This window comes from Salvelinus alpinus, chromosome 22, assembly GCF_045679555.1.
Source record: "Salvelinus alpinus chromosome 22, SLU_Salpinus.1, whole genome shotgun sequence".
In the NCBI taxonomy this organism is placed as follows: Eukaryota; Metazoa; Chordata; class Actinopteri; order Salmoniformes; family Salmonidae; genus Salvelinus; species Salvelinus alpinus.
The window spans coordinates 46,767,934-46,792,071 of NC_092107.1; the positions used below are offsets into that span (position 1 = coordinate 46,767,934).

Consider the following 24,138-nt stretch of genomic DNA (forward strand, 5'->3'; position numbering starts at 1 on the left):
AGTATTTTCTTTTTCGCAATGATCACCTTGTCAAAAATTGACGGATACAAACTTGAAACCACTGATCATGACAATGGGGTGAAACTCCTGGACAACAGTTGTGATTGTCCATTCCATATTGTCCATTTTATTTTGACCTGTCCTGTTTTTAGGATGTGTTGTTTGTTAACGTGACAGCTCGTTCTTTTATTTGATTGAGTGCCATTTTTGTTTTGTTTTTATCAGAGAAACCGACATGATGTGAAAAAGTGTCCGTCTCATCCAGCCTGTAGGCTACAGAAAAGGCCATACTCTTTCTACCGTTTCCTAAATCTGATACATGATTTATGTTACATTATTTTCTTGACGCAACGTTGGTGGAACACCGCAGCGATGAGTCTCTCCATCAGCACCCTGGAGAGGCACACTGGGAATGGACAAGCAAGATATTTTGCGCCCCTGCCTTTGACAAAGTGGGCACTGCTTATCACAGGGTGGCATCAACACTCAGCTAAAAAAGACCATATGCCAACGGTTGAGAATAATTGTCATTGTTTTAGGGCAGAATTATGTTTTATGTGTTGTTGTTGGAGCTGCAACTTGGTCAGTTTAGCTCAGAAAATGCCGGCCTCGTCAATCTGCCATGGCTTTGCTGTAGGGCCTAGGCAGGCTATATCACCTGACAGCATTGGATGGTTGAAAACAATATGCCATAGCCTACACGAGAGCTTATCAACTCAGTGTTGTTTATTCTCTAAACAAGGTTAAGCATACATCCATGTCCGATTGAGGTGTGTAACCTAGGTCTAAAAATGCAATGAGTCAAACGGTGTGACGAAAGCTTTAACCATGCATGCCAAAGGTGTGGCAGTTTCCTGTAGCAGATTCCTGACAGTGGCCAGGGTGTGTGTCTGCGCCTTTAATAAAACGGAGCAGCCGACACTTAGTTTATGACGTAAAGACGTTGGCTACGTACTGTAGAGTGTGGGCAGGAAGAGAGCGCACGGTGGCAACTCAAAGAACAGACTTTGGGCAACGTTCAGAAACCGGTGGAGCTCAACATGTCACATTTCTAATGCTGGGTTACGGTTGGAACCAAATCTACTCTCACCCGAAAACCGATCGTGCACGACTAGTCCTCGAACTTGTGGATTTGGGACGAAAACTGCGACCGGAGGCACAACGGCGTCGCTGCTTGCAGTTTGAAACACAGCAGGGCGGCTTGCGGACAGAGAGCGCGTTCAAGAGGAAGAGAGGGAGAAGGGACTTTTTTCAGAACCATGAGAGAATACAAAGTAGTGGTTCTCGGATCTGGCGGGGTTGGCAAATCCGCATTGACTGTGCAATTCGTAACCGGATCCTTTATAGAGAAATATGATCCCACGATAGAGGATTTCTACCGAAAGGAGATCGAGGTGGACTCGTCGCCTTCCGTTCTGGAGATACTGGACACGGCGGGGACCGAGCAGTTCGCCTCCATGCGAGACCTGTACATCAAAAACGGGCAGGGCTTCATCCTAGTCTACAGCTTGGTCAACCAACAAAGCTTCCAAGACATCAAACCAATGAGGGATCAGATCATTCGGGTGAAACGGTACGAGAGGGTGCCGATGGTTCTGGTCGGGAATAAAGTGGACCTGGAGGGCGAGAGGGAGGTCTCGTCCGGGGAAGGGAAAGCGCTGGCGGATGAGTGGAATTGCCCGTTTATGGAAACTTCAGCCAAAAATAAAGCCTCGGTGGACGAACTGTTTGCAGAAATTGTCAGACAGATGAACTATGCTTCAGCACCAGGCAGAAGCGACCAGTGCTGCTCGTCTTGTGTTATTCTTTAAAAAGAGAATCTAAGTTACAATTTTTTCGCATTTCTTAAATTTGCAAATGGTGAGTGAGCCCTTCCTAATATTAATCTAAACTTAAAAGAAACAAAATCGACGAAACTTATACGTCTTGCTTGAAGACAAAAACAGACACATTTTGAACAATACTTTGGTGTTTACTGTTAACTGTCATCATTAGTATTGGAAAGTGTCATATACAATGTGTTGCACAGGCTTAGAAAATACAGAAATCTCATCTATACCAGTGTTTACATGGCAGAGTACTTGAATGTTCTGGGAAAATGGCTACAATTTCAAACAACGGGCACTTGCGTCCTTGGAAAAAGAGTTTGTCCGGTGCTATGTTGAGATGTTCAATGTAAGCTGCCGTTTTTAGTTGACCGTCTATATGTTTATCTTTTGGAGGTGTGTTGCAGGTAGTCTGTACTGTTGAATTCTTCTTCGTGGCTCACCTTGGACTGAATTAAGGAATTCCGCGAGGGAGGAGGGGAGCAGGGAGGGTGGGGGCCACTCTTCAGGAATTCCGCTCGCCTGGAGTATCGTTGCAGCAAACTCAATGTACACCATTGATGTCAACAGCTCAGCTGAGTTAGCATCCCCTGTCTCAGCTTTCGCTCCCAGCTGGAACTTATCCCCAACGGCAAAGACGTTGAGACTGGGACCTGAAACGCTATGGATATTCCTTTTATGAAAAGAGGATATGACTAGAAAAGCATATTTTGTTAATTGCTGCGCATTTTTTGGGGGGGGGGGGTTGAGGGTTAGGTGACAATTCTCCCACCCTCATGGAGTTATGTTCTGTGACCACAACACACACAATGTATGTTTTTCAAAGACAGTGAGGTTAGAATTGGACACCACCTTTTGTGGAGTGTTTTAATGAGTGCCATCCGTTATATTTATTTATTTTCTCCAACGTGTGCGAGGACATTACGTTAGTGACGGCCACACGGCGACCCGACCGCCCTTGCATCGAGTGCCTTTCCAAAACAGCTGTTCAAATTTAGTGCCAACCTGAGAGTGTCGCCACAAGAATCCCACAACATGGCAATCCAGAAAGTTCTTAACTGTTGCTCTGGATAATCTCTTGGGGGTGGGAGAAGAAGAAACAATGAAACAAAAAGCCTTTTGATAAAGGAATGGTGGTTGTCTTCTATTTTTGTTTTTTGGCCTTTTTGAAAACTAAGATTTTTTTTTTTTTTTGCAATTTCTCTCCTGGGTTTAAATGTAAATACACAGGTACTGGATCATTTTGACTTAACCACCAAACTCTTCCGCACCACGTACATGAAAGGAATTCTATGTTTTGTTTTTATTTCTAAAAGAAAATGTGATTTACCATTAAAGTCTAACCCGATTGTACGTTTAATTTCAGACCAGCCTTTTAACAGCTGTCTGTCTGTTTTAAAAATACTTTTAATACAAATTGCATTTAAAAACAAAAAAGCCGTTGTTGTGTTTTCTCTCTTTGTAAGTGTGTCTGTTCTCAGGTAAATCAGATCTATTATATTGGGCAGGCTGCTCTCTCTAGGTTACCAGTAGGGCAGTCTGCTCTCTCTCTCTAGGTTACCAGTAGGGCAGTCTGCTCTCTCTCTCTAGGTTACCAGTAGGGCAGTCTGCTCTCTCTCTCTAGGTTACCAGTAGGGCAGTCTGCTCTCTCTCTCTAGGTTACCAGTAGGGCAGTCTGCTCTCTCTCTAGGTTACCAGTAGGGCAGTCTGCTCTCTCTCTCTAGGTTACCAGTAGGGCAGTCTGCTCTCTCTCTCTAGGTTACCAGTAGGGCAGTCTGCTCTCTCTCTCTAGGTTACCAGTAGGGCAGTCTGCTCTCTCTCTCTAGGTTACCAGTAGGGCAGTCTGCTCTCTCTCTCTAGGTTACCAGTAGGGCAGTCTGCTCTCTCTCTCTAGGTTACCAGTAGGGCAGTCTGCTCTCTCTCTAGGTTACCAGTAGGGCAGTCTGCTCTCTCTCTCTAGGTTACCAGTAGGGCAGTCTGCTCTCTCTCTCTAGGTTACCAGTAGGGCAGTCTGCTCTCTCTCTCTAGGTTACCAGTAGGGCAGTCTGCTCTCTCTCTCTAGGTTACCAGTAGGGCAGTCTGCTCTCTCTCTCTAGGTTACCAGTAGGGCAGTCTGCTCTCTCTCTAGGTTACCAGTAGGGCAGTCTGCTCTCTCTCTCTAGGTTACCAGTAGGGCAGTCTGCTCTCTCTCTCTAGGTTACCAGTAGGGCAGTCTGCTGTCTCTCTCTAGGTTACCAGTAGGGCAGTCTGCTGTCTCTCTCTAGGTTACCAGTAGGGCAGTCTGCTCTCTCTAGGTTACCAGTAGGGCAGTCTGCTGGCTCTCTCTAGGTTACCAATAGGGCAGTCTGCTCTCTCTCTCTAGGTTACCAGTAGGGCAGTCTGCTGGCTCTCTCTAGGTAACCAGTTGGGCAGTCTGCTCTCTCTCTCTCTAGGTTACCAGTAGGGCAATCTGCTGTCTCTCTCTCTCTAGGTTACCAGTAGGGCAGTCTGCTGTCTCTCTCTAGGTTACCAGTAGGGCAGTCTGCTCTCTCTGGGTTACCTGTAGGGCAGTCTGCTCTCTCTCTCTCTAGGTTACCAGTAGGGCAGTCTGCTCTCTCTAGGTTACCTGTAGGGCAGTCTGCTCTCTCTCTCTCTAGGGTACCAGTAGGGCAGTCTGCTCTCTCTCTCTAGGTTACCAGTAGGGCAGTCTGCTCTCTCTCTCTAGGTTACCAGTAGGGCAGTCTGCTCTCTATAGGTTACCAGTAGGGCAGTCTGCTCTCTCTAGGTTACCAGTAGGGCAGTCTGCTGGCTCTCTCTAGGTTACCAGTAGGGCAGTCTGCTGTCTCTCTCTAGGTTACCAGTAGGGCAGTCTGCTCTCTCTAGGTTACCAGTAGGGCAGTCTGCTGGCTCTCTCTAGGTTACCAGTAGGGCAGTCTGCTGGCTCTCTCTAGGTTACCAGTAGGGCAGTCTGCTGTCTCTCTCTATGTTACCAGTAGGGCAGTCTGCTCTCTCTAGGTTACCTGTAGGGCAGTCTGCTGTCTCTCTCTAGGTTACCTGTAGGGCAGTCTGCTGTCTCTCTCTCTCTAGGTTACCAGTAGGGCAGTCTGCTGTCTCTCTCTCTCTAGGTTACCAGTAGGGCAGTCTGCTGTCTCTCTCTAGGTTACCAGTAGGGCAGCCTGCTCTCTCTAGGTTACCTGTAGGGCAGTCTGCTCTCTCTCTCTCTAGGGTACCAGTAGGGCAGTCTGCTCTCTCTCTCTCTAGGGTACCTGTAGGGCAGTCTGCTCTCTCTCTCTAGGTTACCAGTAGGGCAGTATGCTCTCTCTAGGTTACCAGTAGGGCAGTATGCTCTCTCTAGGTTACCAGTAGGGCAGTCTGCTCTCTCTAGGTTACCAGTAGGGCAGTCTGCTGGCTCTCTTTAGGTTACCAGTAGGGCAGTCTGCTGTCTCTCTCTAGGTTACCAGTAGGGCAGTCTCCTCTTTCTAGGTTACCAGTAGGGCAGTCTGCTTGCTCTCTGTAGGTTACCAGTAGGGCAGTCTGCTCTCTCTCTCTAGGTTACCAGTAGGGCAGTCTGCTCTCTCTCTCTAGGTTACAAGTTGGGCAGTCTGCTCTCTCTATGTTACCAGTAGGGCAGTCTGCTCTCTCTATGTTACCAGTAGGGCAATCTGCTCTCTCTCTCTAGGTTACCAGTAGTGCAGTCTGCTCTCTCTAGGTTACCAGTAGGGCAGTCTGCTCTCTCTCTCTAGGTTACCAGTAGGGCAGTCTGCTCTCTCTCTAGGTTACCAGTAGGGCAGTCTGCTCTCTCTCTCTAGGTTACCAGTAGGGCAGTCTGCTGTCTCTCTCTAGGTTACCAGTAGGGCAGTCTGCTGTCTCTCTCTAGGTTACCAGTAGGGCAGTCTGCTCTCTCTAGGTTACCAGTAGGGCAGTCTGCTCTCTCTAGGTTACCAGTAGGGCAGTCTGCTGGCTCTCTCTAGGTTACCAATAGGGCAGTCTGCTCTCTCTCTCTAGGTTACCAGTAGGGCAGTCTGCTGGCTCTCTCTAGGTAACCAGTTGGGCAGTCTGCTCTCTCTCTCTCTAGGTTACCAGTAGGGCAATCTGCTGTCTCTCTCTCTCTAGGTTACCAGTAGGGCAGTCTGCTGTCTCTCTCTAGGTTACCAGTAGGACAGTCTGCTCTCTCTGGGTTACCTGTAGGGCAGTCTGCTCTCTCTCTCTCTAGGTTACCAGTAGGGCAGTCTGCTCTCTCTAGGTTACCTGTAGGGCAGTCTGCTCTCTCTCTCTCTAGGGTACCAGTAGGGCAGTCTGCTCTCTCTCTCTAGGTTACCAGTAGGGCAGTCTGCTCTCTCTCTCTAGGTTACCAGTAGGGCAGTCTGCTCTCTATAGGTTACCAGTAGGGCAGTCTGCTCTCTCTAGGTTACCAGTAGGGCAGTCTGCTGGCTCTCTCTAGGTTACCAGTAGGGCAGTCTGCTGTCTCTCTCTAGGTTACCAGTAGGGCAGTCTGCTCTCTCTAGGTTACCAGTAGGGCAGTCTGCTGGCTCTCTCTAGGTTACCAGTAGGGCAGTCTGCTGGCTCTCTCTAGGTTACCAGTAGGGCAGTCTGCTGTCTCTCTCTATGTTACCAGTAGGGCAGTCTGCTCTCTCTAGGTTACCTGTAGGGCAGTCTGCTGTCTCTCTCTAGGTTACCTGTAGGGCAGTCTGTTGTCTCTCTCTCTCTAGGTTACCAGTAGGGCAGTCTGCTGTCTCTCTCTCTCTAGGTTACCAGTAGGGCAGTCTGCTGTCTCTCTCTAGGTTACCAGTAGGGCAGCCTGCTCTCTCTAGGTTACCTGTAGGGCAGTCTGCTCTCTCTCTCTCTAGGGTACCAGTAGGGCAGTCTGCTCTCTCTCTCTCTAGGGTACCTGTAGGGCAGTCTGCTCTCTCTCTCTAGGTTACCAGTAGGGCAGTATGCTCTCTCTAGGTTACCAGTAGGGCAGTATGCTCTCTCTAGGTTACCAGTAGGGCAGTCTCCTCTTTCTAGGTTACCAGTAGGGCAGTCTGCTTGCTCTCTGTAGGTTACCAGTAGGGCAGTCTGCTCTCTCTCTCTAGGTTACCAGTAGGGCAGTCTGCTCTCTCTCTCTAGGTTACAAGTTGGGCAGTCTGCTCTCTCTATGTTACCAGTAGGGCAGTCTGCTCTCTCTATGTTACCAGTAGGGCAATCTGCTCTCTCTCTCTAGGTTACCAGTAGTGCAGTCTGCTCTCTCTAGGTTACCAGTAGGGCAGTCTGCTCTCTCTAGGTTACCTGTAGGGCAGTCTGCTGTCTCTCTCTCTAGGTTACCAGTAGGGCAGTCTGCTGTCTCTCTCTCTCTAGGTTACCAGTAGAGAAGTCTGCTCTCTCTAGGTTTCCTGTAGGGCAGTCTGCTCTCTCTCTCTCTAGGTTACCAGTAGGGCAGTCTGCTCTCTCTCTCTCTAGGTTACCTGTAGGGCAGTCTGCTCTCTCTCTCTCTAGGTTACCAGTAGGGCAGTCTGCTCTCTCTAGGTTACCTGTAGGGCAGTCTGCTCTCTCTCTCTCTAGGTTACCAGTGACCTTCAAGGTCGAATCCAGCGATATAAAGTTGTTTTTGATATTGTTGTTTTAAGCCTTAACCGTTCAGAGTCAATGCCTGGCCTTAACCGTTCAGAGTCAATGCCTGGCCTTAACCGTTCAGAGTCAATGCCTGGCCTTAACCGTTCAGAGTCAATGCCTGGCCTTAACCGTTCAGAGTCAATGCCTGGCCTTAACCGTTCAGAGTCAATGCCTGGCCTTAACCTTAAACATTTTGAAATTTGGAACAATGTCTGAATTTGACGTTTGAGGAACATGGGTGAACGTCTGACGTGAGACTGAGAGCTGGTAGGTGGGTGTCACTATGCAGTGAAGGAGTAATGGAGGTGTGTTATGGTGATGGACAGTGAGGCTGAGCTAGGTGGGTGTTTACAAACAGGGTTTATCCTGCCCTGATCTGGCTGACTGCAGCACGGTCTGTTCTGAAAAAAGGGAAACAAAAAGAAGACTGTGACGTGTGTGTTTACATATTTATGTGGAAGTGTGTTTGGCTGTGTCTGTGTAGACTGAGAGAGAGTGTGTGTGTGGCTGTGTCTGTGTAGACAGAGTGTGTGTGTTTTGGCTGTGTCTGTGTAGACAGAGAGAGTGTGTGTTTTGGCTCTGTCTGTGTAGACTGAGAGAGTGTGTGTGTGGCTGTGTCTGTGTAGACTGAGAGAGAGTGTGTGTTTGACTGTGTAGACAGAGAGTGTGTGGCTGTGTCTGTAGACTGAGAGAGTGTGTGTGGCTGTGTCTGTGTAGACTGAGAGAGAGTGTGTGTTTACCTGTGTCTGTGTAGACTGAGAGAGTGTTTTGGGATCCACCCCTGTAAATGCCATTTGCCTGATGACGTGTGAGTGGACAAGGAGTCTCATTTACTACAATCACATTTTTTATCCACGTTCCCTCTCATTGATTACCTTTGACCTCTTTCAAAAGGAGGCGAGAGAGGACGGAGAAGAGAGGACGGAGTAGAGAGGACGGAGAATAGAGGACGGAGAAGAGAGGACGGAGAAGAGAGGACAAAGGAGTTGAGCCAACACCAATTGAGAAAAGGCCAATGTGTTGCAGTTCCACACACGGGCGTAATCCACGGTTGCTCAAATGCTGCTTGCTGCATAGATGCACATTCCTGCTATCTCTCCTAACTAGAACCTGTTTCTGAACCGGGCACAGCTCTGAGCCCGTTGCTCGGCTCTGTAGTGCTGAGTATCTGCTGGGAGAAGCTACATCTTGCCCCTAACCACTAGACCAGGGTCAGATAGGTTCTTATCTCAAGTCGTGGCCAACGCTATGACTGGGAGATGGATTTCTGATGTTTGATCTGTTGCAGAGGCTAGCCGTCACAGAGGAAGTGTTGCAGAGGCTAGCCGTCACAGAGGAAGTGTTGCAGAGGCTAGCCGTCACAGAGGAAGTGTTGCAGAGGCTAGCCGTCACAGAGGAAGTGTTGCAGAGGCTAGCCGTCACAGAGGAAGTGTTGCAGAGGCTAGCCGTCACAGAGGAAGTGTTGCAGAGGCTAGCCGTCACAGAGGAAGTGTTGCAGAGGCTAGCCGTCACAGAGGAAGTGTTGCAGGAGAAATTAGTGTGTGGGTGGGTGGTGTGTATTTGTCAGTTCCATTTTTACATGGTTCTTAATCACCATATAGGCTCCTCTTTGAATTAGAGGGTGCTCTTTGTCTCTGGACGTCACTGGGTTATTTTGTGTTGTGTTGTGTCCTGTGGCATATGCTGAGGCCAATGTGCAGTGTGTGTTCGTGTCTGTTATCATTCTGTTCTAGCAACATTTTAAAATTAGACCTGCATGTAGGATTGTTGTCAGATGTTGACCAGATGTCTTCTGGTTTAGTTTTTTAGTGGTGCTGTCAGCACACTGCTCCCTCGCTGTCTCATTCTCCCTCGCTGTCTCATTCTCCCTCGCTGTCTCATTCTCCCTCGCTGTCTCAATCTCCCTCGCTGTCTCATTCTCCCTCGCTGTCTCATTCTCCCTCGCTGTCTCATTCTCCCTCGCTGTCTCATTCTCCCTCGCTGTCTCATTCTCCCTCGCTGTCACTTTCTCCCTCGCTGTCTCATTCTCCCTCGCTGTCTCATTCTCCCTCGCTGTCTCATTCTCCCTCGCTGTCTCATTCTCCCTCGCTGTCACTTTCTCCCTCGCTGTCTCATTCTCCCTCGCTGTCACTTTCTCCCTCGCTGTCTCATTCTCCCTCGCTGTCACTTTCTCCCTCGCTGTCTCAATCTCCCTCGCTGTCTCATTCTCCCTCGCTGTCTCATTCTCCCTCGCTGTCACTTTCTCCCTCGCTGTCTCAATCTCCCTCGCTGTCTCAATCTCCCTCGCTGTCTCAATCTCCCTCGCTGTCTCAATCTCCCTCGCTGTCTCATTCTCCCTCGCTGTCACTTTCTCCCTCGCTGTCTCATTCTCCCTCGCTGTCACTTTCTCCCTCGCTGTCTCAATCTCCCTCGCTGTCACTTTCTCCCTCGCTGTCTCAATCTCCCTCGCTGTCTCATTCTCCCTCGCTGTCACTTTCTCCCTCGCTGTCACTTTCTCCCTCGCTGTCTCAATCTCCCTCGCTGTCTCATTCTCCCTCGCTGTCTCATTCTCCCTCGCTGTCACTTTCTCCCTCGCTGTCTCATTCTCCCTCGCTGTCACTTTCTCCCTCGCTGTCTCATTCTCCCTCGCTGTCACTTTCTCCCTCGCTGTCTCAATCTCCCTCGCTGTCTCATTCTCCCTCGCTGTCTCATTCTCCCTCGCTGTCACTTTCTCCCTCGCTGTCTCAATCTCCCTCGCTGTCTCAATCTCCCTCGCTGTCTCAATCTCCCTCGCTGTCTCAATCTCCCTCGCTGTCTCAATCTCCCTCGCTGTCTCTTTCTCCCTCGCTGCCTCATTCTCCCTCGCTGCCTCATTCTCCCTCGCTGCCTCATTCTCCCTCGCTGCCTCATTCTCCCTCACTGCCTCTTTCTCCCTCGCTGCCTCATTCTCCCTCACTGCCTCTTTCTCCCTCGCTGCTTCATTCTCCCTCGCTGCTTCATTCTCCCTCGCTGCCTCATTCTCCCTCGCTGTCTCTTTCTCCCTCGCTGTCTCTCCCCCTCTCCCTTTCCCTCTCCCCCTCTCTCTCTGTGTGGCACAGTGCAGGTTACTTGACACTCCTAATTAGAAAATATTAATTGTAAGTGACTATCTTCATTGTGTGCTTCTTTCAATATTGAACCTTTTATTTACCCTGATTGTAGTGTAGCGGGGGGGGGGTTACCATGGTTTAATTTCCTGAGTGACAAAACCATTTCAACACTGGAGCCATGTCTCTGCTGTTAGTCTTGCTTGGAGTGAGGGGTGAACCTTGGAGTGAGGGGTGAACCTTGGAGTGAGGGGTGAACCTTGGAGTGAGGGCTGAACCTTGGAGTGAGGGGTGAACCTTGGAGTGAGGGGTGGAGTGAGGGGTGAACTCGTGACCACACACATTAGGGTGGTTATTTTACTCTCTGTTAAACACACGTTCTCCCACACTCTGTCAACACACACAGGTACACTCCCACTCTCTCGTAAGACAAAACACACAGACAGACAGTTAATCCTCTCTTCGGGGCACTGGGCTGTTGGCTCTTGGCAGAGTTTCTTTAGACTACTGTTTTAATTTCCTAATCATTGCTTTAATCACCAGTCTTATTGCCGTCTCATTCAGCTGTGTTGTTATACTTTTGAACTGAACAGTGAACGCAGTAAAGCCCATTTGGAGCTGAGTAGAGAGGGAGCGGAGAAAAGCTGTTCCCCAAATGATGGGTGGATCATGGACAACTCTTGTTGGGTCAGAGGCTCATCTAAGGACTGAGTTGTGCTTACAATTTGATGGGTCATCAGAAAACTGAAAGGGTTTTAGGTGGGTCATAATGATAGTTGCTCTAGGATCACCTTGCCCACCACCAAATCCTAACCTTTATTATTAGGGGGTGGGGGGGATGCCAAACTGACTTGGGATCAGCCCCTGAGGGGCATCTTGACTCTACTTGAGGGTTTGCTCAGGGCGCAACTTTCCACTTCTGATCTTACAGACGGGGACTTTGGTGAATTCCTGTCATTTTTGTCATTCCTCTATCTACTGTCAGAACATGTCTGGTACACACAGCATGTACTCACTGCTGAGAGAGAGGAGAGAGAAAGGGAGAGAGGGAAGGGGAAAGGAGAGGGGAAGGGAGAGAGGGATGAGGAGAGAGGAGAGGAGAGGGAGAGAGGAGAGGGGACAGAAAATAGGAGAGAGGGAAGGAGAGAGGTTGTAGCATATTTGGAGGTTGATCATGTAGATAAAGGAAGGACTTAATTGAAGAAAATAGAGAGAGATCTGGCATTTTACAGAGAGGAGAGGGAGAGTTGAATAGATAGACTTGAGAGCGGGAGATGAATAGATAGACCTGCATTTACAGAGAGGAGAGGGGGAGTTGAATAGATAGACTTGCATTTACAGAGAGGAGAGGGAGAGTTGAATAGATAGGGCGGTGTCTGAGTTCTGTTTAGACAAGTCTATCCTAGCATGGTATCTCAAGATGGATTCTTCTAGGCAGAGAGTCAAACCCAGTGATATAGAGTCGTTACAGTACGCCCTGGATCTAACCCAGTGATATAGAGTCGTTACAGTACGCCCTGGATCTAACCCAGTGATATAGAGTTGTTACAGTACGCCCTGGATCTACCCCAGTGATATAGAGTTGTTACAGTACGCCCTGGATCTAACCCAGTGATATAGAGTCGTTACAGTACGCCCTGGATCTAACCCAGTGATATAGAGTCGTTACAGTACGCCCTGGATCTAACCCAGTGATAGAGTTACTGTACGCCCTGGATCTAACCCAGTGATAGAGTTACAGTACGCCCTGGATCTAACCCAGTGATATATAGTTGTTACAGTACGCCCTGGATCTAACCCAGTGATATAGAGTTGTTACTGTACGCCCTGGATCTAACCCAGTCATATAGAGTTGTTACAGTACGCCCTGGATCTAACCCAGTGATATAGAGTTGTTACTGTACGCCCTGGATCTAACCCAGTCATATAGAGTTGTTACAGTACGCCCTGGATCTAACCCAGTGATATAGAGTTGTTACAGTACGCCCTGGATCTAACCCAGTGAAAAAGAGTTGTTACTGTACGCCCTGGATCTAACCCAGTGATATAGAGTTGTTACAGTACGCCCTGGATCTAACCCAGTGAAAAAGAGTTGTTACTGTACGCCCTGGATCTAACCCAGTGATATAGAGTTGTTACAGTACGCCCTGGATCTAACCCAGTGATATAGAGTTGTTACAGTACGCCCTGGATCTAACCCAGTGATATAGAGTTGTTACAGTACGCCCTGGATCTAACCCAGTGATATAGAGTCAGACAGACTACCTATGAGGTTCCACAGTACCATTACAGTTTCCATAGGAACTGAGCAGAACATGTATCTTTTATGAAAATTTGGTGTTTACTTTACTGCTGCTGTTTTTCTGTTCTGCTTCTATGCAGGCTGTATGTGCAGTTGTGGAGGCCAGGGTGGGGTTTCTCACTTCAATGACAGAGTAGTTATTCTGCTGTGAGATTTATAAGGAGTGCTGTTGAGAATTCTGGCTTTTGAGAAAAAAATAATTGCCAAAACAAGTGACTTCCTGCCTTTTTTAAAAGTTTTTGTTCATGTTTGTGTGAGTCCCTGTGTTTACATGTCAAGTCTGTGAACGAGAATTGCCTGTTTGGGATCAGTTTAGTCAGAGGAAATGGTCTCGATGATCATTTTGATCTTTATCTCCTCTATTGGGAAAAGACACGTTTTCAAGATTCTATCAAATCAAAGGTATTTATAAAGCCCTTTTCTATATTGTCAGATGTCACAAAGTGCTATACAGAAACCCAGCCTAAAACCCCAAACAGCAACCAATGCACATGTGGAAGCACGGTGGCTAGGAAAAACTGTCCTCAACTGTCATTAAAACTAGTTTTTCAACCACTCCACACATTTCTTGTTAACAAGCTATAGCTTTGGCAAGTCGGTTAGGACATCTACTTTGTGCATGGCACAAATCATTTTTCCAACAATTGTTTACAGACAGATTATTTAATTTATAAATCACTCTATCACAATTCCAGTGGGTCAGAAATTTACATACAGTAAGTTGACTGTGCCTTAAAACAACTTGAAAATTCCAGAAAATTATGTCATGGCTTTAGAAGCTTCTGATAGGCTAATTGACATAATTTGAGTCAATTGGAGGTGTACCTGTGGATGTATTTCAAGGCCTACCTTCAAACTCAGTGGCTCTTTGCTTGACATCATGGGAAAATCAAAAGAAATCAGCCAAGACCTCAGAAAGAAACTGTAGACCTCCACAAGTCTGGAACATGCTTGGGAGCAATTTCCAAACGCCTGAAGGTACCACGTTCGTCTGTACAAACAATAGTACGCAAGTATAAACACCATGGGACCACGCCGCCGTCATACCGCTCAGGAAGGAGACGCGTTCTGTCTCCTAGAGATTAATGTACGTTGGTGTGAAAAGTGAAAATCAATCCCAGAACAACAGCGAAGGACCGTGTGAAGATGCTGGAGGTAACAGGTACAAAAGTATCTATATCCACAGTAAAAAGAGTCCTATATCAACATAACCTGAAAGGCCGCTCAGCAAGGAAGAAGCCACTGCTCCAAAACCGCCATAAGAAAGCCAGACTACGGTTTGCAACTGCACATGGGGACAAAGATCGTACTTTTTGGAGAAATGTCCTCCGGTCTGATGAAACAAAAGCAAAACTGTGTGGCCATAATGCCCATTGTTATGTTTCGAGGAAAAAGAGGGAGGCTTGCAAGCCGAAGAACACCATCCCAACCGTGAAGCACGGGGGTGGCAGCATCATGTTGTGGGGGTGCTTTGCTGCAGGAGGGACTGGTGCACTTCACAAAATAGATGGCATAATGAGGGGGGGAAATTATGTGGATATATTGAAGCAACATCTCAAGACATCAGCCAGGAAGTTAAAGCTTGGTCACAAATGTGTCGCGCAAATGGACAATGACCCCAAGCATACTTCCCAAGTTGTGGCAAAATGGCTTAAGGACAACAAAGTCAAGGTATTGGAGTGGCCATCACAAAGCCCTGACCTCAATCCTATAGATATTTGTGGGCCATTTTTCCAGCCAAAGAGAGCAGTAACAAAAAGCCGAAATAGAGATAAAATTAATCACTTACCTTTGATGATCTTCATCAGATGACACTCATAGGACTTCATGTTACACAATACATGTATGTTTTGTTCGGTAAAGTTCATATTTATATCCAAAAATCTGAGTTTAGGCGGGACGCTACTGTCTCACTTGGCAAAAAGCCAGAGAAAATGCAGAGAGCCAAATTCAAATGAATTACTATGAAAATTTCTATAAAAATCAAACTTTCATTAAATCACACATGAAAGATATCAAATTAAAGCTACACTGGTTGTGAATCCAGCCAACATGTCAGAATTCAAATAGGCTTTTCGGCGAAAGCAAACAATGCTATTATCTGAGGATAGCACAATAGTAAACAAAGACAGAGAAGCATATTTCAACCCTGCAGGCGCGACACAAAACGCAGAAATAAAAATATAATTCATGCCTTACCTTTGACGAGCTTCTGTTGTTGGCACTCCAATATGTCCCATAAACATCACAAATGGTCCTTTTGTTCGATTAATTCCGTCGATATATATGATCCAGAAAAACACCGGTTCCAACTTGCTCAAACGTGACTACAAAATATCTCAAAGGTTACCTGTAAACTTTGCCAAAAAATGTCAAACTACTTTTGTAATACAACTTTAGGTATTTTTTTACGTTAACCTCTACCGCTTCACCCTCCTGGATCCAGAATCCTCCTCATCAAAAAAGCTGACTAGCCTAGCCTAACGGGACAGGGATATCATATAATATAATTTAATGAAATCACAAGTCCAATACAGCAAATGAAAGATAAACATCTTGTGAATCCAGCCATCGTTTCCGATTTTTAAAATATTTTACAGTGAAAACACAATATATATTTATCTTAGCTCACCACAATAGCCAAACACACAACGCCATGTTTTCACCATGTTTTCACCGCCAACATAGCTTTCACAAAACCCACAAATAGAGATAAAATTTATCACTAACCTTTGAACAACTTCATCAGATGACAGTCTTATAACATCATGTTATACAATACATTTATGTTTTGTTCGAAAATGTGCATATTTATAGGTATAAATCGTGGTTTTACATTGCAGCCACTGTCACAAATAGCACCAAAACAGCCAGAATAATTACAGAGCAACGTGAAATACATAAATACTCATCATAAAACATTTATGAAAAATACATGTTGTACAGCAAATGAAAGATAAACATCTTGTGAATCCAGCCAATATTTCCGATTTTTTTAAAGTGTTTTACAGCGAAAACACAATATATTTATATTAGCTCACCACAATAGCCAAACACATAACGTAATTTATTCACCGCCAACATAGCTTTCACAAAACCCACAAATAGAGATAAAATTAATCACTAACCTTTGAACAACTTCATCAGATGACAGTCTTATAACATCATGTTATACAATACATTTATGTTTTGTTCGAAAATGTGCATATTTAGAGCTACAAATCGTGGTTTTACATTGTGAATACGTAGCCATAATGCACCAAATTGTCCGGAGAAATTTTGGACAGTCACGTAATCTAACCAAAAAACTCATCATAAACTTTACTAAAAAATACATGTTGTACAGCAAATGAAAGATACACTGGTTCTTAATCCAACCGCTGTGTTAGATTTAAAAAAATAACTTTAGTACAACGTACAGCATGCAATATTGTGAGACAGCGCCCAGCAATTCTCCGCCTTGTTGGAACCAACATAAACCACAAAAATACGAAATAACATCATAAATATTCTCTTACCTTTGATGATCATCCATCAGAATGTAGTGCAAGGAGTCCTAGTTCCAGAATAAATCGTTGTTTTGTTTAAGAATGTCCATTTCTTCTGTCAAATTAGCAACTTTGGCTAGCCATGTGGAGCGTACATGTCCAAGAACTCTTGGCGCATGGAACGAAAAATTCAAAAATTCACAATAAACGTTGAATAAACTGGTCAAACTCGGTTGAAAATCCATCTTTATGATGTTTTCCTCATATGTATCCAATAAAGTCCGAGCCGGAGCATTTCGTCGTGTATACCTAACGCATTTCAGAAGACAATGTGGGGTTCCCTGGTGCGCAGTTGAATACTGCCAATAAGGCGGACCTGTCACTCCAAAAGCTCTCATTCGGTCTCACATCAAGCAAGACACCCCATTCAACATTCTACTGCCTGTTAACATCTAGTGGAAGGCGTATGAAGTGCATACAGATCCATAAATATAAGCCAGTTGAATAGGCAGGCCCTGTCACAGAGCCCCATTTTCAGAATTTTCACTTCCTGTTTGGAAGTTTGCTGCGAAATGAGTACTGTTTTTCTCACAGATATAATTCAAACAGTTCTAGAAACTTCAGAGTGTTTTCTATCCAATAGTAATAATAATATGCATATTGTATGATCTAGAACAGAGTACGAGGCCGTTTAATTTGGGCACGATTTTTTCCCAAAGTGAAAATATTAAAAATAAGTTAATAATCGATAAAATTGAAGACGGGATGATCTGTGTTCAATACAGGATTAAAACCAACTATAGCTAGCTTTCTGGTCACGGCTTCTATCTAACAGGACACTTCAAGTGACTCTCGTTCAAGATGGCCGTACTTCTTCATTACACAAAGGAATAACCTCAACCAATTTCTCAAGACTGTTGACATCCAGTGGAAGCGGTAGGAACTGCAAGCAGGTCCCTTAGAAAGCTGGTTTCCCAATGAAATCTCATTGAAAAGAGAGTGACCTCAAAAAAAAAATATCTGAATGGTTTGTCCTCGGGGTTTCGCCTGCTAAATAAGTTATGTTATACTCACAGACATGATTCATACAGTTTTAGAAACTTCAGAGTGTTTCCTATCCAGATCTACTAATAATATGCATATCTTATCTTCTGGGGATGAGTAGCTGGCAGTTTAATTTGGGCATGCTTTTCATCCAAAATTCCGAATGCTGCCCTCTACCCTAGAGGAGCCTTTTGGTCCTAGACTTGGCGTTCTGGTACCGCTTGCCATGCGGAAGCAGAGAGAACAGTCTATGACTTGGGTGACTGGAGTGTTTGACAATTCTTGGGGCTTTCCTCTGAGTGTTAGGCATTTAGGCAGGTTACCTTGTAGTTCATGGGCACAGGGACATTGGGGGTCTGCTTGAAACATGTAGGTATTACAGACTGGGTCAGGGAGAGGTTGAACATGTAGGTATTACAGACTGGGTCAGGGAGAGGTTGAACATGTAGGTATTACAGACTGGGTCAGGGAGAGGTTGGAACATGTAGGTATTACAGACTGGGTCAGGGAGAGGTTGAACATGTAGGTATTACAGACTGGGTCAGGGAGAGGTTGAACATGTAGGTATTACAGACTGGGTCAGGGAGAGGTTGAACATGTAGGTATTACAGACTGGGTCAGGGAGAGGATGTACATATAGGTATTACAGACTGGGTCAGGGAGAGGTTGGAACATGTAGGTATTACAGACTGGGTCAGGGAGAGGTTGAACATGTAGGTATTACAGACTGGGTCAGGGAGAGGTTGGAACATGTAGGTATTACAGACTGGGTCAGGGAGAGGTTGAACATGTAGGTATTACAGACTGGGTCTGCTTGAAACATGTAGGTATTACAGACTGGGTCAGGGAGAGGTTGAACATGTAGGTATTACAGACTGGGTCAGGGAGAGGTTGAACATGTAGGTATTACAGACTGGGTCAGGGAGAGGTTGAACATGTAGGTATTACAGACTGGGTCAGGGAGAGGTTGAACATGTAGGTATTACAGACTGGGTCAGGGAGAGGTTGAACATGTAGGTATTACAGACTGGGTCAGGGAGAGGTTGAACATGTAGGTATTACAGACTGGGTCAGGGAGAGGATGTACATATAGGTATTACAGACTGGGTCAGGGAGAGGTTGGAACATGTAGGTATTACAGACTGGGTCAGGGAGAGGTTGAACATGTAGGTATTACAGACTGGGTCAGGGAGAGGTTGGAACATGTAGGTATTACAGACTGGGTCAGGGAGAGGTTGAACATGTAGGTATTACAGACTGGGTCTGCTTGAAACATGTAGGTATTACAGACTGGGTCAGGGAGAGGTTGAACATGTAGGTATTACAGACTGGGTCAGGGAGAGGATGTACATATAGGTATTACAGACTGGGTCAGGGAGAGGTTGGAACATGTAGGTATTACAGACTGGGTCAGGGAGAGGTTGGAACATGTAGGTATTACAGACTGGGTCAGGGAGAGGTTGGAACATGTAGGTATTACAGACTGGGTCAGGGAGAGGTTGAACATGTAGGTATTACAGACTGGGTCAGGGAGAGGTTGGAACATGTAGGTATTACAGACTGGGTCAGGGAGAGGTTGAACATGTAGGTATTACAGACTGGGTCAGGGAGAGGTTGAACATGTAGGTATTACAGACTATGAGTTTATTGAGAGAATGTGCATCTGACTGTCTGTCCGTAAGTCTTTGTGTCTACTCACAGTGGAGGAGACAGTAGGTTTTACTCCGTTCTTCTCTATGTTGGACTCCCCTAGTTCATCAGTTACACAGATATCCCCCTACCTCTGTCTGGACGTGGGAACTGTGAGGACCTGGTGTTGATGTTTGGTCATTTGCCATCAATTATGTCTTCTTTCACTGCCAGTGGAACGGGTGGGCTCTCTCATTGTACACACCACACAATGTCGACGTTAAACTGGCCTGTGTGTGTGTGTGTGTGTGTGTGTGTGTGTGTGTGTGTGTGTGTGTGTGTGTGTGTGTGTGTGTGTGTGTGTGTGTGTGTGTGTGTGTGTGTGTGTGTGTGTGTGTGTGTGTGTGTGTGTGTGTGTGTGTGTGTGTGTGTGTGTGGTATTATCGGATACACCACCCCACTTACGAAAATGTATCGCTCCATGGCCGTGGATTGCTCTATAAATCAGACAGACGGGCATCGAGGCATTCGGTTACTGTCCGACTGAACGTTAGAATCCGTAAAAACAACGGACCTCAACGACTCTGAGCGTGGCATGATCGTCTGTGTCAGCCACGCCGGATCCAGTATCCAGGAACGGTGTCTAGGGTTTACGAAGAACGATGCGACAAACGACAACATCCAGTCAGCGGCAGTCCTGTAGGAGAAAGCAACTCGTTGATGAGAGGAGGTGGAAGGAGAATGGAAAGAATCGTGCAAGATAACAGGAAGGGGTCACAAAGATAAATTACGTCGCAGTACACCAGTGTTGTGCAGCTTGGCACCTCGGAGAACGCTCAAACTCGTCGATCCTTGTCGTAGACCTGCTATTGCAGCAGATGACCACTCCTGCAGAGTCAGGAATTAGCGTGGTGTTGGTATACTGGTGTGGGGAAGATTTTCCTGGCACATGTTTGTGTCCCTTGATAACAATTGAGCGACATATCTTTTCCCAGCACCTTGTAGCATCAATGCCACGAATAATTCAGGTTGTTCTGGAGGCAAAGAGGGTTCCCGACCTAGATGGTGTACCTAATAGACTGTCTGGTTGGTGTCTGGCAAAATCACAAAACGCATCAATTGTTTCTCTTAATTTTAAAAACAGATGTCTGTTAATTCCGACGGTATGTTTTTAGGTCTGCTGTCAGTGAAGACCAAGGTGATTCATTATGTTACAATGAATATTGTTCTTATAGACATCCGTGTTAAATGACAGATGGTATCTTCTCAAGGAAGTGTGTGTGTACGGTATGTGTGTGTGTGTGTTTGTACGGTGTGTGTGTGTACGGTTTGTGTGTGTGTGTGTGTGTGGTGTGTGATTAACTGTCACAGCTACTGAATGCTTTGTGGCAAACTCCACCCCAGGATGCCAGAGAGTTTCCACAGAGTCTTTGGTATCTCTCTCACTGGGCATACAACCACAGGAAGTTAAGTATTGTGACAGTCAGACAATGCAATAAAACCAAACACAGATACCGGTGACTTTGTAACACCGGATTCACTCACCACTCAGCAGGCTCTTGTTTTCACTGAAACCTGACTTAAGGATTGTTCTGTTTTTGCTGATGTGTGTGTGTGTGTGTGTTCAGTACACACACACACACACACACACACACACACATATAATATCCCTACATGACATCTTGATGATAGCCTCCTATTGACCCTCCTCACTGAATTGATTTCTGGGGGATTTTTCAGATACAAAGCCATGAGAAGGAAATTGCTCATATCCTGTCCGTAGCTGTGGAAGAAGTATCTTGTAACACAACTGTTAGTTGACCCACATTACTGGGCAGGAAAGACTGAGGCCTTGACAGAAGAATATCTTGGTTTATCTATGGATGTAGAGACTGGGTTGAATACCCTCTGGCTGCCATGTCTGGTCTGAAAATATGCTCGGCCCTGTTTCTTTATGAAGTCAGGGTTCTGTCTAGTCTTTAACCTGTTCAGAACCTGTGTTCTGTTCATGTCTCTGGCTGTGTGTATGGTGAGTGTGGCTGAGTAGTGCCCGAGTGTGTGATTGTAGTGCTTGGCTGAATGAGGTGATTGTGAAATGTATGTATTTATTTATTTCACCTTTATTTTAACCAGTTGAGAACAAGTTCTCATTTACAAATGAGACCTGGCCAAGATAAAGCAAAGCAGTGCGACACAAACAACAACACAGAGTTAAACATGGAGTAAATGATCTCATGATGTGTAGTGCCTGTGGCTGTGTGTCTCTGTGTAAATGGTCTCCAGTGTGGTGTCTCTGTGTAAATGGTCTCCAGGGTGGTGTGTCTCTGTGTAAATGGTCTCCAGTGTGGTGTCTCTGTGTAAATGGTCTCCAGTGTGGTGTCTCTGTGTAAATGGTCTCCAGTGTGGTGTGTCTCTGTGTAAATGGTCTCCAGTGTGGTGTCTCTGTGTAAATGGTCTCCAGTGTGGTGTGTCTCTGTGTAAATGGTCTCCAGTGTGGTGTGTATCTGTGTAAATGGTCTCCAGTGTGGTGTCTCTGTGTAAATGGTCTCCAGTGTGGTCTCTCTGTGTAAATGGTCTCCAGTGTGGTGTGTCTCTGTGTAAATGGTCTCCAGGGTGGTGTGTCTCTGTGTAAATGGTCTCCAGTGTGGTCTCTCTGTGTAAATGGTCTCCAGTGTGGTGTGTCTCTGTGTAAATGGTCTCCAGTGTGGTGTCTCTGTGTAAATGGTCTCCAGTGTGGTGTGTCTCTGTGTAAATGGTCTCCAGTGTAGTCTCTCTGTGTAAATGGTCTCCAGTGTGGTGTGTCTCTGTGTAAATGGTCTCCAGTGTGGTGTCTCTGTGTAAATGGTCTCCAGTGTGGTGTGTCTCTGTGTAAATGGTCTCCAGTGTGGTGTGTCTCTTTGTAAATGGTCTCCAGTGTGGTCTCTCTGTGTAAATGGTCTCCAGTGTGGTGTCTCTGTGTAAATGGTCTCCAGTGTGGTGTCTCTGTGTAAATGGTCTCCAGTGTGGTGTGTCTCTGTGTAAATGGTCTCCAGTGTGGTGTGTATCTGTGTAAATGGTCTCCAGTGTGGTGTCTCTGTGTAAATGGTCTCCAGTGTGGTCTCTCTGTGTAAATGGTCTCCAGTGTGGTGTGTCTCTGTGTAAATGGTCTCCAGGGTGGTGTGTCTCTGTGTAAATGGTCTCCAGTGTGGTCTCTCTGTGTAAATGGTCTCCAGTGTGGTGTGTCTCTGTGTAAATGGTCTCCAGTGTGGTGTCTCTGTGTAAATGGTCTCCAGTGTGGTGTGTCTCTGTGTAAATGGTCTCCAGTGTAGTCTCTCTGTGTAAATGGTCTCCAGTGTGGTGTGTCTCTGTGTAAATGGTCTCCAGTGTGGTGTCTCTGTGTAAATGGTCTCCAGTGTGGTGTGTCTCTGTGTAAATGGTCTCCAGTGTGGTGTGTCTCTTTGTAAATGGTCTCCAGTGTGGTCTCTCTGTGTAAATGGTCTCCAGTGTGGTGTCTCTGTGTAAATGGTCTCCAGTGTGGTGTCTCTGTGGAAATGGTCTCCAGTGTGGTGTGTCTCTGTGTAAATGGTCTCCAGTGTGGTGTGTCTCTGTGTAAATGGTCTCCAGTGTGGTGTGGCTCTGTGTAAATGGTCTCCAGTGTGGTGTCTCTGTGTAAATGGTCTCCAGTGTTGTGTGTCTCTGTGTAAATGGTCTCCAGTGTGGTGTGTCTCTGTGTAAATGGTCTCCAGTGTGGTGTCTCTGTGTAAATGGTCTCCAGTGTGGTGTCTCTGTGTAAATGGTCTCCAGTGTTGTGTGTCTCTTTGTAAATGGTCTCCAGTGTGGTGTCTCTGTGTAAATGGTCTCCAGTGTGGTCTCTCTGTGTAAATGGTCTCCAGTGTGGTGTGTATCTGTGTAAATGGTCTCCAGTGTGGTGTCTCTGTGTAAATGGTCTCCAGTGTGGTGTCTCTGTGTAAATGGTCTCCAGTGTTGTGTGTCTCTGTGTAAATGGTCTCCAGTGTGGTGTGTCTCTGTGTAAATGGTCTCCAGTGTGGTGTCTCTGTGTAAATGGTCTCCAGTGTGGTCTCTCTGTGTAAATGGTCTCCAGTGTGGTGTGTATCTGTGTAAATGGTCTCCAGTGTGGTGTCTCTGTGTAAATGGTCTCCAGTGTGGTGTCTCTGTGTAAATGGTCTCCAGTGTTGTGTGTCTCTGTGTAAATGGTCTCCAGTGTGGTGTGTCTCTGTGTAAATGGTCTCCAGTGTGGTGTCTCTGTGTAAATGGTCTCCAGTGTGGTGTCTCTGTGTAAATGGTCTCCAGTGTTGTGTGTCTCTGTGTAAATGGTCTCCAGTGTGGTGTCTCTGTGTAAATGGTCTCCAGTGTGGTGTGTCTCTTTGTAAATGGTCTCCAGTGTGGTCTCTCTGTGTAAATGGTCTCCAGTGTGGTGTCTCTGTGTAAATGGTCTCCAGTGTGGTGTCTCTGTGTAAATGGTCTCCAGTGTGGTGTGTCTCTGTGTAAATGGTCTCCAGTGTGGTGTGGCTCTGTGTAAATGGTCTCCAGTGTGGTGTCTCTGTGTAAATGGTCTCCAGTGTTGTGTGTCTCTGTGTAAATGGTCTCCAGTGTGGTGTGTCTCTGTGTAAATGGTCTCCAGTGTGGTGTCTCTGTGTAAATGGTCTCCAGTGTGGTGTCTCTGTGTAAATGGTCTCCAGTGTTGTGTGTCTCTTTGTAAATGGTCTCCAGTGTGGTGTCTCTGTGTAAATGGTCTCCAGTGTGGTATCTCTGTGTAAATGGTCTCCAGTGTGGTGTGTATCTGTGTAAATGGTCTCCAGTGTGGTGTCTCTGTGTAAATGGTCTCCAGTGTGGTGTCTCTGTGTAAATGGTCTCCAGTGTTGTGTGTCTCTGTGTAAATGGTCTCCAGTGTGGTGTGTCTCTGTGTAAATGGTCTCCAGTGTGGTGTCTCTGTGTAAATGGTCTCCAGTGTGGTGTCTCTGTGTAAATGGTCTCCAGTGTGGTGTCTCTGTGTAAATGGTCTCCAGTGTTGTGTGTCTCTTTGTAAATGGTCTCCAGTGTGGTGTCTCTGTGTAAATGGTCTCCAGTGTGGTGTCTCTGTGTAAATGGTCTCCAGTGTGGTGTCTCTGTGTAAATGGTCTCCAGTGTGGTGTGTCTCTGTGTAAATGGTCTCCAGTGTGGTGTGTCTCTGTGTAAATGGTCTCCAGTGTGGTGTCTCTGTGTAAATGGTCTCC

The 24,138-nt window shown here is 46.2% G+C and overlaps 1 protein-coding gene across 4 annotated transcripts; it reads left to right on the forward strand.

Annotated features, from left to right (window-relative positions):
- Positions 1-988: 988 nt before the first annotated feature.
- Positions 989-8,402, forward strand: LOC139549554 (ras-related protein Rap-2b). Of its 4 annotated transcripts, none has more exons than XM_071360173.1 (2): positions 989-1,860; positions 8,292-8,402. In XM_071360173.1, exon 1 carries the CDS (start codon positions 1,260-1,262, stop codon positions 1,809-1,811), a length of 552 nt encoding a protein of 183 aa, XP_071216274.1. In that variant the 5' UTR covers positions 989-1,259; the 3' UTR covers positions 1,812-1,860; positions 8,292-8,402. The 4 variants fall into 4 exon arrangements, with proteins under 4 accessions (XP_071216274.1, XP_071216272.1, XP_071216273.1 ...); XM_071360171.1 differs by lacking the exon at positions 8,292-8,402 and adding an exon at positions 2,234-2,366; XM_071360172.1 differs by lacking the exon at positions 8,292-8,402 and adding an exon at positions 2,238-2,359.
- Positions 8,403-24,138: the final 15,736 nt, after the last annotated feature.

What these genes read in the sequence shown, in the direction of transcription:
- LOC139549554 (XM_071360173.1), top strand. Translation starts at nt 1,260, where the DNA reads ATGAGAGAATACAAAGTAGTGGTTCTCGGATCTGGCGGGGTTGGCAAA.